A 15637-nucleotide genomic window follows, 5' to 3' on the forward strand; every position below is an offset into this window, starting at 1 on the left:
GTAATGAAGTCAAACAGTGCATACCATATAGCATATTAGGTACAAGCACCAAACTGTCCTCTGCAACCGAGAACGGACGATTGTTTCGCGCGCAGCACCCCCTGCGGGTTTCGCCAACCTTTCAACCCATCGACCTTCCAAATGGCTTCCCTGGCGTATGTAGCAGCTAGATAAAAGACCGGGCGGTCTTCCGTAGAGCGTGGAAGCTGAAGAGGAGAGGGAGCTCGCCTTAAAATGAAATGCCACTGCGCGCACTGGCCTATGCGGCGATGGTTCCGCCTGGTGCGTTCTATGAAGCCGGTTAGATGTAAATACTTGCGGGAATGGTTGTCGGCTGCGTGTGGACGGCTAGGTCAGCGATGGCCCCCGCGAGCATCCCGATACTGTTCGTGTCGCCGCTGCTTTCCATAGCCGACCGACATGTCCTATCGCAAGGCGGCAACTGCGCACAGCTTCTGGGGCGTGCACCGGGGTGTCGCGCTGGCTCTGACTCTCCGACGCGACCGCCAGACCGGCAGTCCATTGCCCGCCAGCTGTCTGCACACCCCACGCCCACCACCATGCCTCTGAGCTTCACAGCTGCCACCACATGCTAGTACCATACGCGATGTATCCTCTAAGCCAACGACACGGAGATTACCAGTAAAAGTTGGCACCTGGCGTATGCGAATGCCGCCAGCGCCACCCTCCAGCCAGCCTTGGCATCCGCTGCGGGTCAGCTGGCCACACGTCCTGACTTTGCCCGTTTCTCTGACACCTCCCTATCGTTGCGTCTCTCTTGCAGCTATGGTGGTGCCTGTGCCTGCTCACGTTCATCGCCCTGCCGCTGACCATCTGGGAGTTTCAAAAGCAGCACTACGACGTGCACTACCAAGGTGCGCGGGCGGCGGCGCGTCGGTGCTGGGTGGGGGCGTGGGGCTGGCGGCGGGGCCGGGGCCGGTGCTAAGGCTGGGGCTCAGGCAGGGTGAAGGGGTTGTGAGCTTACCGCAGGGTCACTGGATGACTCGGCACGAGTTATGCATGGCGACACCGCGGCGGATGCGGAGTCAGGAAATACTGAGTTTGGGCAAGGCGGAAAAGAGTCAGGGCTGGCGCGGCAATGCGTTATTGTGGTCAGGAAGACCCCACCAGTCAGGGTCCTCTTATCGGCGCGCTGGCCCAACCTCGGGTGGGCCGCTTAGTACTGGGCGGCGCAGGCACGTACCGGAAGCGGCGGGCTTGGCGCGTGCAGGACCTGCCGTATGCACCGCGTGCACCCCTGCACACATGCCAGCGACCGGACGCCTTGCACCACCCTAACCACTGTGGCACGCCGCGTGCCCGCTGCCGCCATGGTTGCCGCCCGTGGCTGTGCACGGGTGCCTGCGTGTGATGGTGTGTATCCCCACCTCTCCGGAGTGCCCCTGACCCTCCAGTGCTGACGCGACGTGCCGCCCGCCCTGCCCCTCTCCTCTCTGTGTGCTCTGCCCCGCAGCCTGGTTCATAGGCGGCATCTTTGTCATCCTGTCCATGCCCATTTCGATCTATGAGGTGCGGCCCGCGGCCGGGCGCGGCCTGGCGGCTAGGCTTGGGGCCGGGCGTGGGGAACAATCGGAGCACACGGCACGAGCGGGTGGCCAGGACGCGGGGTCAAGGAGTCGAGGAGTCGAGGGGCGGAGCGGATGGTGGGGGCCAGAGGCGGGGCGCAGCAGCTCGCACCGCTCGTCCTTTGCCTCCACAACACGGAGCTGACATGCTCACCTCTGCGGGTCCCTCTTCCCCGGGTCGGTCCACGACACACATGACAATTTGAGACCTCACGCATGTAAGCGCGACGTGCCTCCCCCCACGTCCCACCGCCTCCTTCCCCAGATCGCTATGCACACCGAGTACTACACTCAGCCGCGGCTGCAGAAGCACGTGATCCGCATCTTGCTCATGGTGCCCATCTACGCCGTGGACGCGTGGTTCGCGCTGAGGTTCCGCAGGGTGAGGCGGGCGCCGAAGTCGCGGGGCCCGAGGGGAGCTGTGCATGGACGCAGCAAGGGGCGAAAGAATGGGGTTGGTGAGGCGGGGGCGGGGGCAGGCGGGGGCACCGTTGCTTGCACGGTGGCACGTGGCAGTGGCGCCGGCTGTGCCACGTGTTGTGCTAGGCAGGCGGAAGGCAGGGGCTTTGGCGGCCAGGTCAGCGTGTGGCGTGCGAGCCTTGGACCGGGGGGAGGAGGGGCTGGAAGGCACTGCCGCAAGGCCATCGGGCTTGGGAACGCACCCTGGGACCAAAGGGCACGTCGTGTGCTTCCCCCTGTCCAGAGACCCCACCCGCCCACCCACGCCGCCGCCCTTACCGAGCCCTGTACTCATCCCCGCCCGCCCCCTGCTCGCAGGCTCGCGAGTACCTTGACCCCATTCGCGAGTGCTACGAGGCGTTCGTCATCTACTCCTTCTTCGCCTATCTCATGGCCTACCTGCAGGTGTGAGCGGAGGCGCGGGGGCAGCCGTCCAAGGAAGGGGGGGCCAGAGGGGTTGGCCGTGCATGCGACTATGCGAGACAGAGTGATTGCATCATAAAGTATGAAGGGCGGAAGCTCGGAAGCTCGGAAGCGATGGGCGCGTGCTCCAAGAATGCATGGGACCCATGGGACCCATCGCGCTGAGCTCCGGTACCGAAGAAGGGGCGGGGGCGAGAGGGGCAGGGGGCAGGGCCAGGGGGCGGCGGGCCTATAGCGTGAACGGTGTAGCACGTGTGTGCCGTGCGCTGGGGTTCGGAGGGTTCGCACCCCTCCCACCCACCCCGCGCCCGCCGCCCCGCTGCTGCCTACAGGACACACTGGGCGACGTGAACGAGCATTTGGCCAAGCGGCCGCAGATGCAGCACCTGTGGGGCGTGCGCTGGCTGCTGCGGCCCTGGGACATGGGCACGCAGTTCCTGTGGGAGTGCAAGAAGGTGCGGGCGAAGGGGGGGTGGCAGGGGGGGGGCAGCAGGGCAGCGGAGGGGAGGCAGCAGGGCACGGGAGCGTCTGTGGAAGCGCCTGCGACGGGTGCGTGTTGGGAGGGGCACGCAGGCACGTTCACCCGGGCGTTAGTGGCACGCCTCGGCTGCAACCATCGTGTGCGCTGCTGACAATGCCCCAACTTTTTTCCCGCTCATTTGCCGCCCACCCCCGCCCACCCCTCACCACCAGGGCGTGCTGAACTACGTCATCCTGCGCCCCATCTGCACGGGCCTGGCCTTCATCACCGACATATTCGACGAGTACGGCGAGGGCCAGATCAACTTCCGTAAGAGCTACGTGTACCTGGCGGCAGTCACCAACTTCTCGCAGGTGTGTGTCTGGGGGGTGGGGGTAGGTGGGGGGTGGGGGGTGGGTGGGGGTACGGGGAGAGTTAGTTTCGCCATGCCCACAAAGCAGGAAGGACAGAGGCCGTTCGAACGCAGCCCCTCACGGTTCAACGCCTGTGCACCCCCGCCTCCCCCCGCCTCCGCACTTACCTGCCAGCCTGCCACCCAGCCCCCCTGTTTACCTGGGGCTGGTGCATACTCCCTCACCTACGCCTACTAAACTCCACAACCCCTGCTGCCCTCCCCCCTCTGCAATCCTCCTGCCCCCTGCTGCTGCCGCCCCCCAGCTGTGGGCGCTGTACTGTCTGGTGATGCTGTACACGGCCATGCACCAGGAGCTGGCGCCCATCCGGCCGCTGTCCAAGTTCCTGTGCATCAAGGCCGTGGTGTTCGTCACGTTCTGGCAGGTGAGCCAGGCAGCAGGGGGAGGCGGGGAGGGGGGGGCAGCAGGAGGCGGGGCAGCGGGAGGCAGCAGGAAGCAGCGGGGCAGGAGGAGGCAGGCTTGCGTTGTGGATGAGGGGATGGATCGCGTCACATCCCACGCCAGCCCAGACGAAGAACCCATAGGAGCCGGGGGCTCCCCTTCCGTCCGTGTGCTCCAACCCTCCCCGCCACCAGCTAACCAACCATGCCTGCCCCGCTAACCCACGCTAACCCCCGCTGACCCACGCCGCCTCGCACCACGCCTCGCACCTCGCCGCGCCCCGCACAGTCCATCGCCATTGCCATCCTGGTGTACGCGGGCGTGCTGCGCAAGGAGAGCTGGACCACGTACGACAAGGTGAACGTGGCCACCGGCATCCAGGACTTCCTCATCTGCATTGAGATGTTCCTGGCGGCACTGGCGCACGCCTACGCTTTCCCGCCACGGGTGAGAGGGGGTGCGGGTGGTGGTGGGGGGGGGCTGGGGGAGGGGGGCTGGGGATGGGAAGGGTTGGGTGGCGGGGAGGGGAGGGGAGGGGAGGGGGTGCTAGGGAGGTGACTGGGCATGAGTGCCAGGTGCTGGGTGGGGCCAGGCGGTGGCTGGGATGGAGGGCGTGGATGCGTGCCGTTTGACACGGAATGGGGTTGAGTCAGAGATGTGGCGGGGCGCAGGGGAGCTCGTGCTGTCCTGACACATGTGGGGCCCCACGCCGCTAGCTCCTATCCCAACCCGCGCACCCACCCGCCCGCAACCCCCCAGGACTACATGGCGGGTCACTCCAAGGGCTTCTTCTCCAACGTGCGCTACATCTTTGACCTGAGGGATGTGGTGGACGACGTGGGAGCGGTGAGGCAGGGGGCCAGCAGGGGGAGGGGAGGGGAGGGGAGGGAGGGGAGGGGAGGTCAGGGGAGGAGCCAGGAGGAGCCAAAAGGGGCAGGCTGTGGCGTGGCGGAAGTGAATGGGGAGGGCGCGGGTAAGCCGTACGGCAGGAGAGCATGCCCCGTGGCCGTGTACTGCCGTCTCATTCAACACGTGCGCTGGACGGTACTGCCGCTCGGGTGCGACCGGCACCCAGCGGACCTGCCGAGCGGATTCCCGCACCTAGCCACACCACCGCGTGTATTGCCGTATGCGTTGCGCGCCCGCCCCTCCAAGCTGCCACTTTCTCCCCTCTGCACTCTGACTGTCATGGACGGCTGCCCCGCCACCACACACGTGTGTGCACAGGTGGTGGAGGACCACGTGAGCAGCGCCACCTCAGCGGTGGTCAAGGCGCCGCAGCGCGCCGTCAAGAAGGCGGCGCAGGGCATCGCCAAGAACACAAAGAAGCTGTTCAGCGCGGCCAGCGGCGGCAACGGCAGGTGGGCGCGCCGTGGGCGGGTGCGGGGGCGCAGGTGTGGTAGCATGTGCCGCCACATGGCTTGCCGCCATGCGGCTTGCAGCTTGCTGCTAGCACGCCATCGCGCTTCAGCTGTTTCTTTTTTCGTGGCGCCACAGGTCGGGGCGGGGGCTGATGGACGAGGAGGACGAGGCGGCGGCTAAGTGTGCGCTGCTGGGGCCGGCGGCGGGCACGGCGGGCAGCAGCGGCGGGCCCGGCAGCGGAGCGCAGGGCACCAGCGCCGGCAGCAGTGGCGGCGGCGGCGGCGGCGGGCGGTACATGGGCGGCCTGGGCAGTGCCGGCAGCAGCCCCGGCGACCACAGCAACGAGGTGAGGCCGGGCGGAGGGGCGCAGGAGGTGTGGGGTGCAAGGGGCCAAGGGGCGCGGACCCGCAGTGTGTAGGAGCCAAGGGTGGCGCATCGTGGGCACTGCCGTCGCCGCACACGCACGCATACACATACACCTGCCGTGCTACAGCCACACAGCCGGGCTCCCCTTGGCTGCCGGACCCTTGACCCGTTGCCTGCGCCTGCGCCCCCGGCCGCCCTGCATCGCCACACTTACAGACTACTTCTCTTCCTGGTTCTTGTCCCTCTCTCAGCGCGGCACTGTCTCCCCTCGTTCTTGTCCCTCTCTCAGCGCGGCACTGTCTCCCCTCGTTCTTGTCCCTGTCTTGTCCCTTTCTTCCAGCGTGAGATGCTGGTGGCGCCGCAGCAGCACCTCATGATGCACCAGTTCGACACCTCGCCCTCGCACCACCTGCCCAGCGGGGCCCTGCCACACGCCAGCAGCGCCGGCGGCCGCTTCGCAGGCACGCTGCCGCCGCTGGCGCCCACCGCGGCAACGCTCGGCTCGGCCGCGAGCGGCGGCGCCGGCGGCGCTATGGCTGCGGGCGGCGGCGTGGCCGGCTCCGCCTCTGGCCTGAGCGGCCTGCTGACGTCAGCGCTGTACCCCGGTCACAAGCGCACGGGCTCGGGCGGTAGCGCGGACTTCACACTGCGCGGCCGCCGGGGCTCCGGCGCTAGCGACTACGGCCCCGCTTACCAGGGGCTCACGGCGATGGGGCACAGCGCGCTTGCGGAGGGCGGGGCCGGCGGCGTCGTCGGCCCCCTAGGCAGTGGCGGCGGCGGGGGGCCGGGCGGCAGTGGCGCCGAGAGCTACTGTGCGGAGTATGAGGACGTTGCGGGGCCGAGCGGCGGCGGCGTGGAGGTGCCGCTGGTGGCGGTGACTCACCACAGCCACAACAGCCGCCTGCAGTCGGGCGGCGGCAGTGGCGGCCTCAGCGGCGGTGCAGGGCCAGGCGCCGGCGGTGGTGGTGGGCTGGAGGTGGCGGGGCGGCGCGGCAGCGCCGGCGGCCTGGTGGGGCTAGGCGGCAGTGGAGGGGGGTTAGGAGGCGGCGGTGGGAGCGGGAGCGTGTCGGGCGGGAGCATGTGGGCGAAGCTGAAGGGTGGCGACCGGTCGGGGCGCGGCGGCCGCGGCGGTAACGGTGCAGGCGGCGGCGGCAACTCGTCTGGCGATGACGCGCCATACGAGCGGCTGCCCATGATGCCCGTGTCGTCAAAACGGGCGCATGGCGAGTGATGACACTACCTCAGTGCGGCACTGCGTGGGTGCACGTGAGCGTGCGGCTGCTGCATCAAGGGCTGCAAGTGGGAGATGGCGTGCAGGAGCAGCAAGACCGGCAGCAGCAGCAGCAGCAGCTGCTGCAGAAGGTCGCAGATGGCGCGCTGCCCCGGGATGCACCGCGCAGCTGCAAAAACGTGGATGGGCCCAAACGAATAACGCTACGCAGGGAATCGAGTGTAGCGACGTGCGTGTGTGTGTGAGAATGCGATGGGTGTATGTGTGCGGGTGAGGCTATCTCAATCGCCGTGCTATTGCTCGTGGGGATTTATATGGTACCTCTGGGGATGTGACGGCAGGTGCGGACGTGCGATGCAGCAGGGGAGAGACCCTCCAAGGGTCCCTGGGCCCGTCTATCACAGCCCTGGGCCCGTCTATCACAGTGGGCGGCGCTGGAGGCGGAACAACAATGATGGTGCGTTGCGGATGGTTACGCTGTAATAATGGGGGGTGCACTCGCGTGTTTGGCCGGGGCGGCCAGCCAAGCCGGCTGCGAGGACATAGACGGCAACAGCTTCTCCACACCAGGCAGCAGCTGCCCAGCGCCCGGCAGCCCGAACGCGAACGCGGCCTGCTCCTGGGCGGACGCGCATGCTGCCTCGTCCCGCGCGGGCAGGTCCGCAGCGAGGGCCACCAGGGTTGCCTAGTTCGTAGTACGCGTACTATGTACTACGTACTGTACTACGTACTGTACGCTGCCCTCGTCGGCTAGTACGTTGGAAAATACGTTGTGCTGGGGAAACCAGCGGGGTGGGCCGTGGCAGCGCCGTGGCTGGGCGAGGGGCGCGAGGGGTGCTGGAAAGGATGTCCGTCGAAGTTTGCGAACCATGGCTGCTCTCCGCACTGCAGCTGTGTTCTCTTACAACAATATGAGCATAATAAGTTGAAGGAAATTCCGCTAGAAGACTATGACCGCGCAAATCCAGATTCACACCGATTCGGGCATGGTGCGGGCACGCGTGCCGTGTTTGCGTCGGCTTCCCCCCCGGATTTCCTGGCCCAGCGTATTATGCACCGTATTTTACCGTACTGTACTAGGAATCCTAGTACGCTGTATTAATACGCGTATTATGGAGAGAGGGTCGCGTACTAGGCAACCCTGAGGGCCACGGCCGCCGTACCGGCCGCCTCCTTTTGCAGCCTCGTAAATTTTAATCCGCTGGAGATTAATCCGCTGCAGGCCGCTGCCGCAAGGCCGCTTCTGTCTGCTTCTGTCGTTCGCATTGCTAAGCTGCTGGCCACGCATCTTCCGCGTCTTCACCATTGTTGCTAGTGAGACTTTTAGATAGGGTTCGTACAAGAGTTAGAGGGTCGGAATATGAAACGGCATCAGCACAAGGGCGGGGGGCGGAGCTCCAAACCTGCCCCATCCTGCACCTGCATCTTCTCCCCCTGCCCCAAACCTGCATCTGCGGCGCCTGGACGTGGGGGGGTGGGCTGAGGCTTCAGCTAACCTAACCGAGACCAGGAGACGATGGAAAGGCCCCGGACATTGTATATTTGTATTGATCAGGGAGGAAGTGACCCTCTGTGACCAACAGTCCATACCCCTGTCGACGAGCTGTGTCTGTCCCCCACGTAATGCAAGTAGACGCCAATCATACGGATATACGGTAGACGCCAGCCTGCCACCATAGATTCATCTGCTTACGACTGTCAATCAAACCTCGCGGCTCTGCGGTGTCAGCACTTGGATGGGGCAACTCATGCGTCCACCGTGAGCTCCCGTCAATGTCAATCCACCCTCTTCAACGTCAATACCCCTGTAATGTAATGTCACATACCCACACATGTCAGCACTCCTCATCGAGCCGCAACCTATCTGCAGCTACCTGCGGCCTATGATATCTGTCATGGTCATCACGTGTCATGTGAATAGTCGTAATGTCATATGTCATCCGAGGAGCGACTTCTTCACGCCTCCGTTCTTGGTCTACTCAGGACTTCTCTACTCCCAATCCCACACCGCGCAAAATTACAATGCTGTTGCTAACTAGCAAATTTCAGTTTACTGCCAGAGTGCGACGCCTTCACCCCTGCCCCATGCTAACCTGCTGCTAACCTGGCATCTCTGCTGAGTACGGTACTACCTAATCATACGCACACCACATTGCACCACCCAAGGGACCGTGCCTGCTACGACCCGGCAACATGCCCAGCTATCGGCCCAGGACCAGCCTGCGGCATCTCTCTCCCGGTCCTGCCATGTAAAAAGCTGCAGCCTCCAGTCAGCCATACCGCCGCCCGTAGCTACGGTATACTCACCGCCTCACTCCATGTTCCATGGACAACAGCATGCAGTACGCCGCTTTTCAGAGTTCCTGCGGCTCCAAGCCCTTCTGCCCCTCCTTGTCTCCCCATATATCGCAAGTAAAATAACGAGAAGCCAGCCCGCTCTCCGCTCGTTGGATCCATTGGGGGCGTCGGCCTTTCGGCCTTGTCCACTTGCATCTGCCTGCCTGCCCTGCCTGCGGGAAGAAGCCACCTCCACCGCCGCTGCCTGTGCAGACAAACACCTGCCAAACACACTGAGATCTAACAATACCATGTGGCCGGTTGTCGGAGGCTCAACTGCATGCCTCGCCCACCTGCTGTGCAAACCAAGCACTATGCGTCCACTCTCGCTGTCCACAAAACAGCGCTAGCGAGGGTGCTGGGATAAATATCACCAGAGGACGCAATCATTTCCAGCATCCTCGTTCCCCAGACTGCTCTCCCTCCAACAAGGAACACCATAACGCTAAAAACCATACTTACAAGAATAGTTGCCATCACAACCACACCAGCACCGCAACCTAATGACGCATGAGACCAAACGCGCTCCTGGGCAGCTGCGCCCAGCTGCCACAGGAATCCGCCACGCTACGGTAATCCGCGTTGGGCGCGAGTTAAGACGTGAGATTTTAAGCAGCAGCCCTGGCACCATCTAACGCTGGCGACCCCGCGCGCTCACCGGGGCAGCTGCTAAGGGCCGCAGCGCTGGCACTGGCGCCGGCGCGTTCGATGCGTCCACAGCACTCGCCGCCGCCAGCACCAGTCATTGCCGCATGCCGTACGAGCCGTAGCCGCTGGAGCGCACGCCGGCGCCCATGGACCCAGCCGAGGGCGGCTTGGAGCCAGAGCCGCCGCCGCCGCCGCTGCCCGCCACCACTGCAGCGGAGTACTGGTTGAGCAGCGCCACCGGCACCTTGCGCGGCTGGCCGTTGGGCGCCAGGATGCGCGCCACGCCGCCGCTGGTGCTGCCGGGCGTGGTGGGCGTGCTGGGGCTGCTGCCGTTGCTGCGTGCCCCGATGGAGCTGGCGCGGCCCAGCCCGCTGGCGCCCACGCCCACGCCGCCGATGACGCTGTTCATGTGGCCGCCAGCGGGCGTGGTCGGCGTGGCGGGACCGGAGCTGCCGGTGGGCGAGGCCGGCACGTGCAGGCGCCAGGGCGAGGCGGCGCCCGAGCCAGCTCCGCCCAGGCCAAAGCCAGAGCCGATGTCGGCCGACTGCGTGTTGCGCTCGGGGATCACCTTGGGCCGGTCCGCCGCCGCCAGCGTCTCCGTGTGCAGCGTGGAGCGCAGCCCCGCCACCGAGCCCACAGACGAGGAGGAGGGCGGCGCCGCCAGGCCGGCGGCTGCGCTCAGGCGGCCCGTGGAGGGCGAGCGGCCCATGTGGCCGCTGCCGCCGCCGCCCGAGCTGCCGGGCGCCGCGGGCATGGAGCGCGACACTGCGCCCATGCCTCCGCGCGGCCCCAGGATGCCGCTGGGCGACAGCGCGCCCTGGTGCGAGCCGTAGCCGCCGCCGGCAGCGCTGCTGCCGTAGCCGCCGTAGCCACCGGCGGCGCTGCTGCCAGCGCCGTACCGCAGCGGGGTCATTGAGCGGCCCGCGCCACCGCCGGCGCTGTTGCTGTAGCCGGCCGGCGCCAGCCCCGAGCCGTAGCGGCTGCGGAACGAGCCCAAAGACGCCACCGGCGCTGCCTGCTGCGACGAGGACACGTAACCGCCGCTGCCGCCGCCGTGCCCGTAGCCGTCACTGCCGCCGTACTGCTTGCTGTACTGCAATAAAGACATGTCGCTGGCGGAGGCCGCCGCCGCCGCGCCGGCGCCCGACAGGATGCTGCCACCACCACCGCTGCCGTGAACGTCACGGCTCCCCATGCCCGTGCCCGCACCCGAACCGCCTGTCGCGCTGCCGCCACGCGACCCCGCTGCCGACCCCGACCCCGCCCGCAGCTGCCCGTACGACCCCCCGTAGCCGCCCGAGCCTGCGCCACCCGCCGACGCGGAGCCGCCGCGCGAGCCGCCCACCGCACTGCTGGGCGCGGCTGCTGCTGCTGCGGGCTCCGCGGCGTCGTAGCCGTGGCCGTTGTGCCCGCCCGCGGCGCGGCCCGCGATGAGCAGTTGCCCTGCGACGTGTGCATCGCGGGGATTAATATTAGGTAGGGGCTGACCCGCGTCGGCCGACATGTTTTTGGTGTCGCGTTAAGTATTATTCTAGTATTATGCGTGCAGCACGGAGTAGCCGTCATTGCCGCCCTTCAGCGCGTCAAACGTCAGGTGGCAGTGGCTGCGGCCGCTGGCGCGAACGGTGGCCTCCGGCAGCACCGCGGAGGCGGCGTGCAACGCCCCGGTGTGGTCCCAGACAACGCCCGGTTTCGGCTCCCAGCCGTAGACCGAGGCGCTGTGCTCCGAGCCAGCGTCATTGCACAGCAGCGAGTGCTGCGTGCAGCCGAGGCGCGCGAGCGCGGCCGGCAGCCCGGCCTCCAGCTCGCTGCGACGCTGCGCTGCGGCCGCCGCAGCCTTGGCCTGGCTCACCCTGCTACGCAGCTGCTCGGCGGGCGGCAGCTGGTCGGGAGCCTTCCGCTTGCGGTCGGGATAGGGGCTCACGCGGGTGTTTGCGTCAATTTCGACTTTTTTCTGGCGTCGCGGTAATAATATTGAAATGTTTTACTAGTATGTGTTTTTACTAGTATGTGTAGGCGAATAGGTTGAAGAACGCGGGCGACCTGCTGGGCGACACGTTCAGTCGCGCTCCCAATCCTGTGCATGCACACCCGCCCAGTCGCGCATATATATAACGCTTAAAAAACGCGTACCTGCAGGCGCCACCTTGGGCAGCCCCCGCGCCGCCCGGTACATCTCGCCCTCGTGCCACATGCGCGACTCCATTTCCCGGATGAAGTTCTGCTGCGGCCCGATGACGGAGCCGGGCCGGCAGACGCGGATGTAGCCAATCACCTCCTCCGCCGTGAAGCGGTAGTGCTTCATGATGTAGAGGCAGATGAGCACGCCGGTGCGGCCCAGCCCCGCCTTGCAGTGCACCGCAATGGAGCCCGGCTCGGCCTCCACCGTGTCCAGGAAGCGCTGTGGGAGGGAGGGAGGGGGGCGGCGGGAGTTAGGGCAGTGGGAGAGAAGCCGGCGCGGAGCGGGTTGACGGGATTGCCGACGAGGCATGGCGGGTGGTGCTGCGAGCCGAGCACGGACGCCAGGCAGATGCTCGGCGTGCAGGCTTGACACATGCAATCGCAGACGTGCGGCCACCGTGTGCACCCGCCCAACTACCCATACGCGCACGCACACACGCACACAAACAATAAAGCTCGGGCTGTCCTTACCTGGATGATGGCGTCGTTGGGGCAGGAGCCGTCCGGGAAGTACATCTCGTGATGCTTGAAGCCGCCGTCCAAGAAGCGCTTGCGGTCGTACACCTGCACACATGCAAGTGAACGCCACGACACAGACAGAGTGTCATCAGAGGCAACGAAGGCAAAAATGTCAAGGGAGTGGCCGGGACCCATTCCTGGACCATTCCTGGGCCATTCCCATACCTGGCACCGCACCGCACAGAATAGCTCCTCAGCAGGTGTTTTGTGTCGCTCACAACTTGAGTTCAGTGCCATTTTTGGTTTTCTCCTGGGCATCAACGGAGCTCTTTCCAGGAGTACAGGCCGCGGTGCCCGTGGCCCCCTCCCCTTCCCATGTGCCCAAACACACGCTCGTTTCATCCCCTCCTCCCCCCGCCCTTGAGCGCGCCCCGCACCTTCTTGTTGAGGCGCACGATGGTGGTGACGCCGCGCCGCCGGAAGTACTCCCAGTAGTCCTCGGGCGTGTGCAGCCGGTATCCCGCGATCTCGTTGCAGCGGGCGGCGGGGCCGCTGAACGCCACGAACTTGCCTGGCACGATCCAGTTCAGGTCGCCGTTCTCCACCTGCGAGGCGGTGGCAGAGGTAAGGGGCGGGAGCCCAGGAGGCAGGGCCGGGGAGGGGTGTTGCGGATCATGGGAGGCAGGACAAGGAGTACCGTACCGGCGATGAGAGGGCCATCGCAGTGCCTTCATCGCAGTGGGGAGCTTGCTGACGCCTGCCCCCTGCCGCTGAATAATTTCGCCCACATTGCCGCTGTGGCTGTTGCTGGAATGGCTGCGGGCACTGGTCGCTACCGGCTGACGCGGCGCCGTGCCCCGCCGCCGCCCATCCTGTACGGGGCAGCAGCGCCTCACCCGCAGACGACACTGCACCAGATGCATCCTCACATGGCATTCTGCGGCTGCGACAGCGAGAACCCAGCTGACGCCCCCGCCGCCAGTCCAACGCCCGCCAGCACCGAGACCATTGCTCGTTGGCGGTGCATCAGCTGAGCTCGCGACAGGTCGCGCCACGCAAAGAAGGCGGAGGCTGGTGGCGTGCTTGGTAGCTACCCTGACCTCCATTGGCCTCGCCGCTTCCAAGGTAATAAGGTTTGCCAAAATCCCTCAGCAGCCGGGCTGCAGTGGCCGCGCCTTACTCCCACAACTGTGTACCCACTGGACGGCCGATCTGACCTTGTTTTTGGCGTGCCGCGAACCGGCGCAGGGCACAGCGTTTACGCGGCTGCTGCTGCCCCAAACCCCCAGACCCTGCCCACTTCTTTGCTCCGGCGCGCACCTGCTCGTAGTACTCGTACTCCTCCAGACTCCAAGTCGACGAGCCCGAATTCCAGTCAATGAAGCCCACGTCGCGAGCGCGTTGGATGCCCTGTGCGGAGAAATGCACCGGGGGATGTGGTGAAAGTGTGGCTCGTGAAACGGGTCATAAAACCGCGCCCGGCACAACCACATTGCCGGGCAAGCGCTTATTGCTGCACACGTACATCAGCAGCTCACCCGCATCACATCGTATACGGTCAAGTGAAAAGTGGAGACGCCGCATGAGGCGTCGCGAAACGGCACGTAGGGCTTCAGCGCCGCGAGCGGCTTGTATGCCATATCTGCCGTCATGTTCATGTAGATAACTTGGTAGATGCCCACCTGCGTCAAACGTGAATGCCATTGGTGGTTCGTGATTTTCCTTGCGCAAACGTTCATTCAGCCCGCGCCGAGTAGTGTGGGCCTACCGCGTGATAGTGCTCCCCGTGAAAAGACTTGATCTGCCAGTGGACGTCTATCTTGACCATACGAGCCGACCGACGCCCCACGACACTCGATACGTTGCAGCCAACGCCAAGCGCTCCCCGACCCCGCTGCTCCGCCAACGTACTAATCAGCATCAGGGGCCTAGGTACAAAGATCTGGTGATATGAATTGCACGTCAAAACCCAGCGTGCCGGTAACCCGAACAGCCGCAAGTGCGGGGTGCCTCCTTGGTGCCCTTCCCCTGCCCGATGGACAGCGCCCCGCAGACCCAGTCGAGCTCACCAGGACAGCCGCATTCGCCTTCTGGTGCGCATGCGGCCCAGTGTACAGATATAGACGTTTGCCGTGGCGCTCCGCCTCCTGCAGTACGCACAGTGGGGAAGGAAACCGCCAGTCACTCTCGATGTCGCACCAGCGCGCGAGTCACCGGGGCAGGTCTCACCTGGAGGAGCTGTTTCGTTTGCTGGCAGAACCGAAACGTGCGCCCCAGGTTGAGCGGCCCAAAGTCCGCGAAGAAGGGCTCATACAACTGCACAGCAGACCCGGGCGCGGTGGAGACATCGTCAAGTTCTTCAGGGCGCCCACTCACAAGACTTCAGAACTTCCTTGCGCCAACGAAGTCCGCTCCTAGATAGATGGTCACATTGATAACAAAGTCCCGCATCAGGAACACTGGGACACCACTCACTAGCGAGTCGTCTATTGAGTAGCAAATGTTCTGCTGAGCGGTCGCACTGAACCTTGGGCTATCCGGGCGTCGAATTACTATGAAGTAGTAAAGGCCATTGATGATTGGAATGGCCTGTACACGAGCAGGGGGACTCAACTCAGTAATGCTGGGAGCCGGCTCCAGCGTTATGCTGTAACAGGAGCAGCAAGCTACAATGTCGCACATTGTCTCCACGCTGTGTCCTCCAGGGTCCTCCCCGGCCGCTATGCTAGCGCGCACGCAGGGCCCCCACTGCAACCCCGAGTTGAGTCCTGCCTGGCGCCCCTCACGCACCTCCGTTGCGAATTCATCCACGTTGGGCGGCATCCTTCTACTGTCGAGGTACTGTCCCAAAGCGCCCAAGCCGATGCTCAACGAAAGTTTCTACCGCATAGGAACGCTGTCTCTAGTTTATGTGTTTGGTATCCGTAACTCCCTATCTAAAAGAAAGATCACGGTGAGCTGGCAATGCTGTAGGCACACTAAGCGACCTTGCCTCATTGGTCCCAAACTCACATCTCACGCCATGGCGCACTGTCGTCAACACCAAGCATAAAGATCGTGTTTCAATTCATTTTACCATTATCTACACTCAAGGTCGCAGCGCTATCGCCGGGCGCGTTGTGTGCCCTCTTGCCTTTCCTCCGCAAAGTGTTTCTGCCCGGCTTTCCCTTTCCACTGCAATTCTTTTGTAGCAACAAGACCCTCAAGTCATGGGTTTTGGGCTCTTAAAGGCAAAAATCCGCCACATGGACATGTTTACAAAGTGCGCGCTAGACCCCCGCTGGGTCACCGCAACGCTACGGATATCCGA

At 64.8% G+C, this 15637-nt stretch overlaps 2 protein-coding genes across 2 annotated transcripts; one reads left to right on the forward strand and one right to left on the reverse strand.

Moving 5' to 3' along the window:
* Positions 1 to 46: 46 nt before the first annotated feature.
* CHLRE_02g105350v5 (uncharacterized protein) lies at positions 47 to 7197 on the forward strand. The gene is made up of 13 exons (XM_001699927.2): positions 47 to 282; positions 785 to 875; positions 1475 to 1530; positions 1852 to 1968; positions 2364 to 2450; positions 2801 to 2923; positions 3162 to 3302; positions 3607 to 3726; positions 4032 to 4190; positions 4503 to 4589; positions 4971 to 5104; positions 5241 to 5451; positions 5812 to 7197. The coding sequence occupies exons 1-13, from the start codon at positions 235 to 237 to the stop codon at positions 6700 to 6702; spliced, it is 2265 nt and encodes a 754-aa protein (XP_001699979.2). The 5' UTR covers positions 47 to 234; the 3' UTR covers positions 6703 to 7197.
* A 1033-nt stretch (positions 7198 to 8230) lies between these two features.
* On the reverse strand, positions 8231 to 15256 carry CHLRE_02g105400v5 (uncharacterized protein). Its single transcript, XM_001699705.2, has 10 exons — positions 15118 to 15256; positions 14803 to 14916; positions 14557 to 14643; positions 14397 to 14474; positions 13866 to 14009; positions 13648 to 13737; positions 12765 to 12932; positions 12340 to 12432; positions 11821 to 12088; positions 8231 to 11130 (listed from the first exon to the last, which is right to left on the reverse strand). Exons 1-10 carry the CDS (start codon positions 15148 to 15150, stop codon positions 9782 to 9784), a joined length of 2424 nt encoding a protein of 807 aa, XP_001699757.2. The 5' UTR covers positions 15151 to 15256; the 3' UTR covers positions 8231 to 9781.
* Positions 15257 to 15637: the final 381 nt, after the last annotated feature.

The sequence above is a fragment of the Chlamydomonas reinhardtii genome, chromosome 2, assembly GCF_000002595.2.
Source record: "Chlamydomonas reinhardtii strain CC-503 cw92 mt+ chromosome 2, whole genome shotgun sequence".
NCBI classification, from domain to species: Eukaryota; Viridiplantae; Chlorophyta; class Chlorophyceae; order Chlamydomonadales; family Chlamydomonadaceae; genus Chlamydomonas; species Chlamydomonas reinhardtii.

What these genes read in the sequence shown, in the direction of transcription:
- CHLRE_02g105350v5 (XM_001699927.2), top strand. Translation starts at nt 235, where the DNA reads ATGAAATGCCACTGCGCGCACTGGCCTATGCGGCGATGGTTCCGCCTG. An exon ending in TGCCCATTTCGATCTATGAG is followed by an intron (nt 1,531 to 1,851) that starts GTGCGGCCCGCG and finishes CTCCTTCCCCAG; the next exon opens with ATCGCTATGCACACCGAGTA. An exon ending in TGTTCGTCACGTTCTGGCAG is followed by an intron (nt 3,727 to 4,031) that starts GTGAGCCAGGCA and finishes CGCCCCGCACAG; the next exon opens with TCCATCGCCATTGCCATCCT.
- CHLRE_02g105400v5 (XM_001699705.2), bottom strand. Translation starts at nt 15,150, where the DNA reads ATGCCGCCCAACGTGGATGAATTCGCAACGGAG. An exon ending in ACTCAATAGACGACTCGCTA is followed by an intron (nt 14,644 to 14,802) that starts GTGAGTGGTGTC and finishes TCTGCTGTGCAG; the next exon opens with TTGTATGAGCCCTTCTTCGC. An exon ending in GCCCAAGGTGGCGCCTGCAG is followed by an intron (nt 11,131 to 11,820) that starts GTACGCGTTTTT and finishes CACACGTCGCAG; the next exon opens with GGCAACTGCTCATCGCGGGC.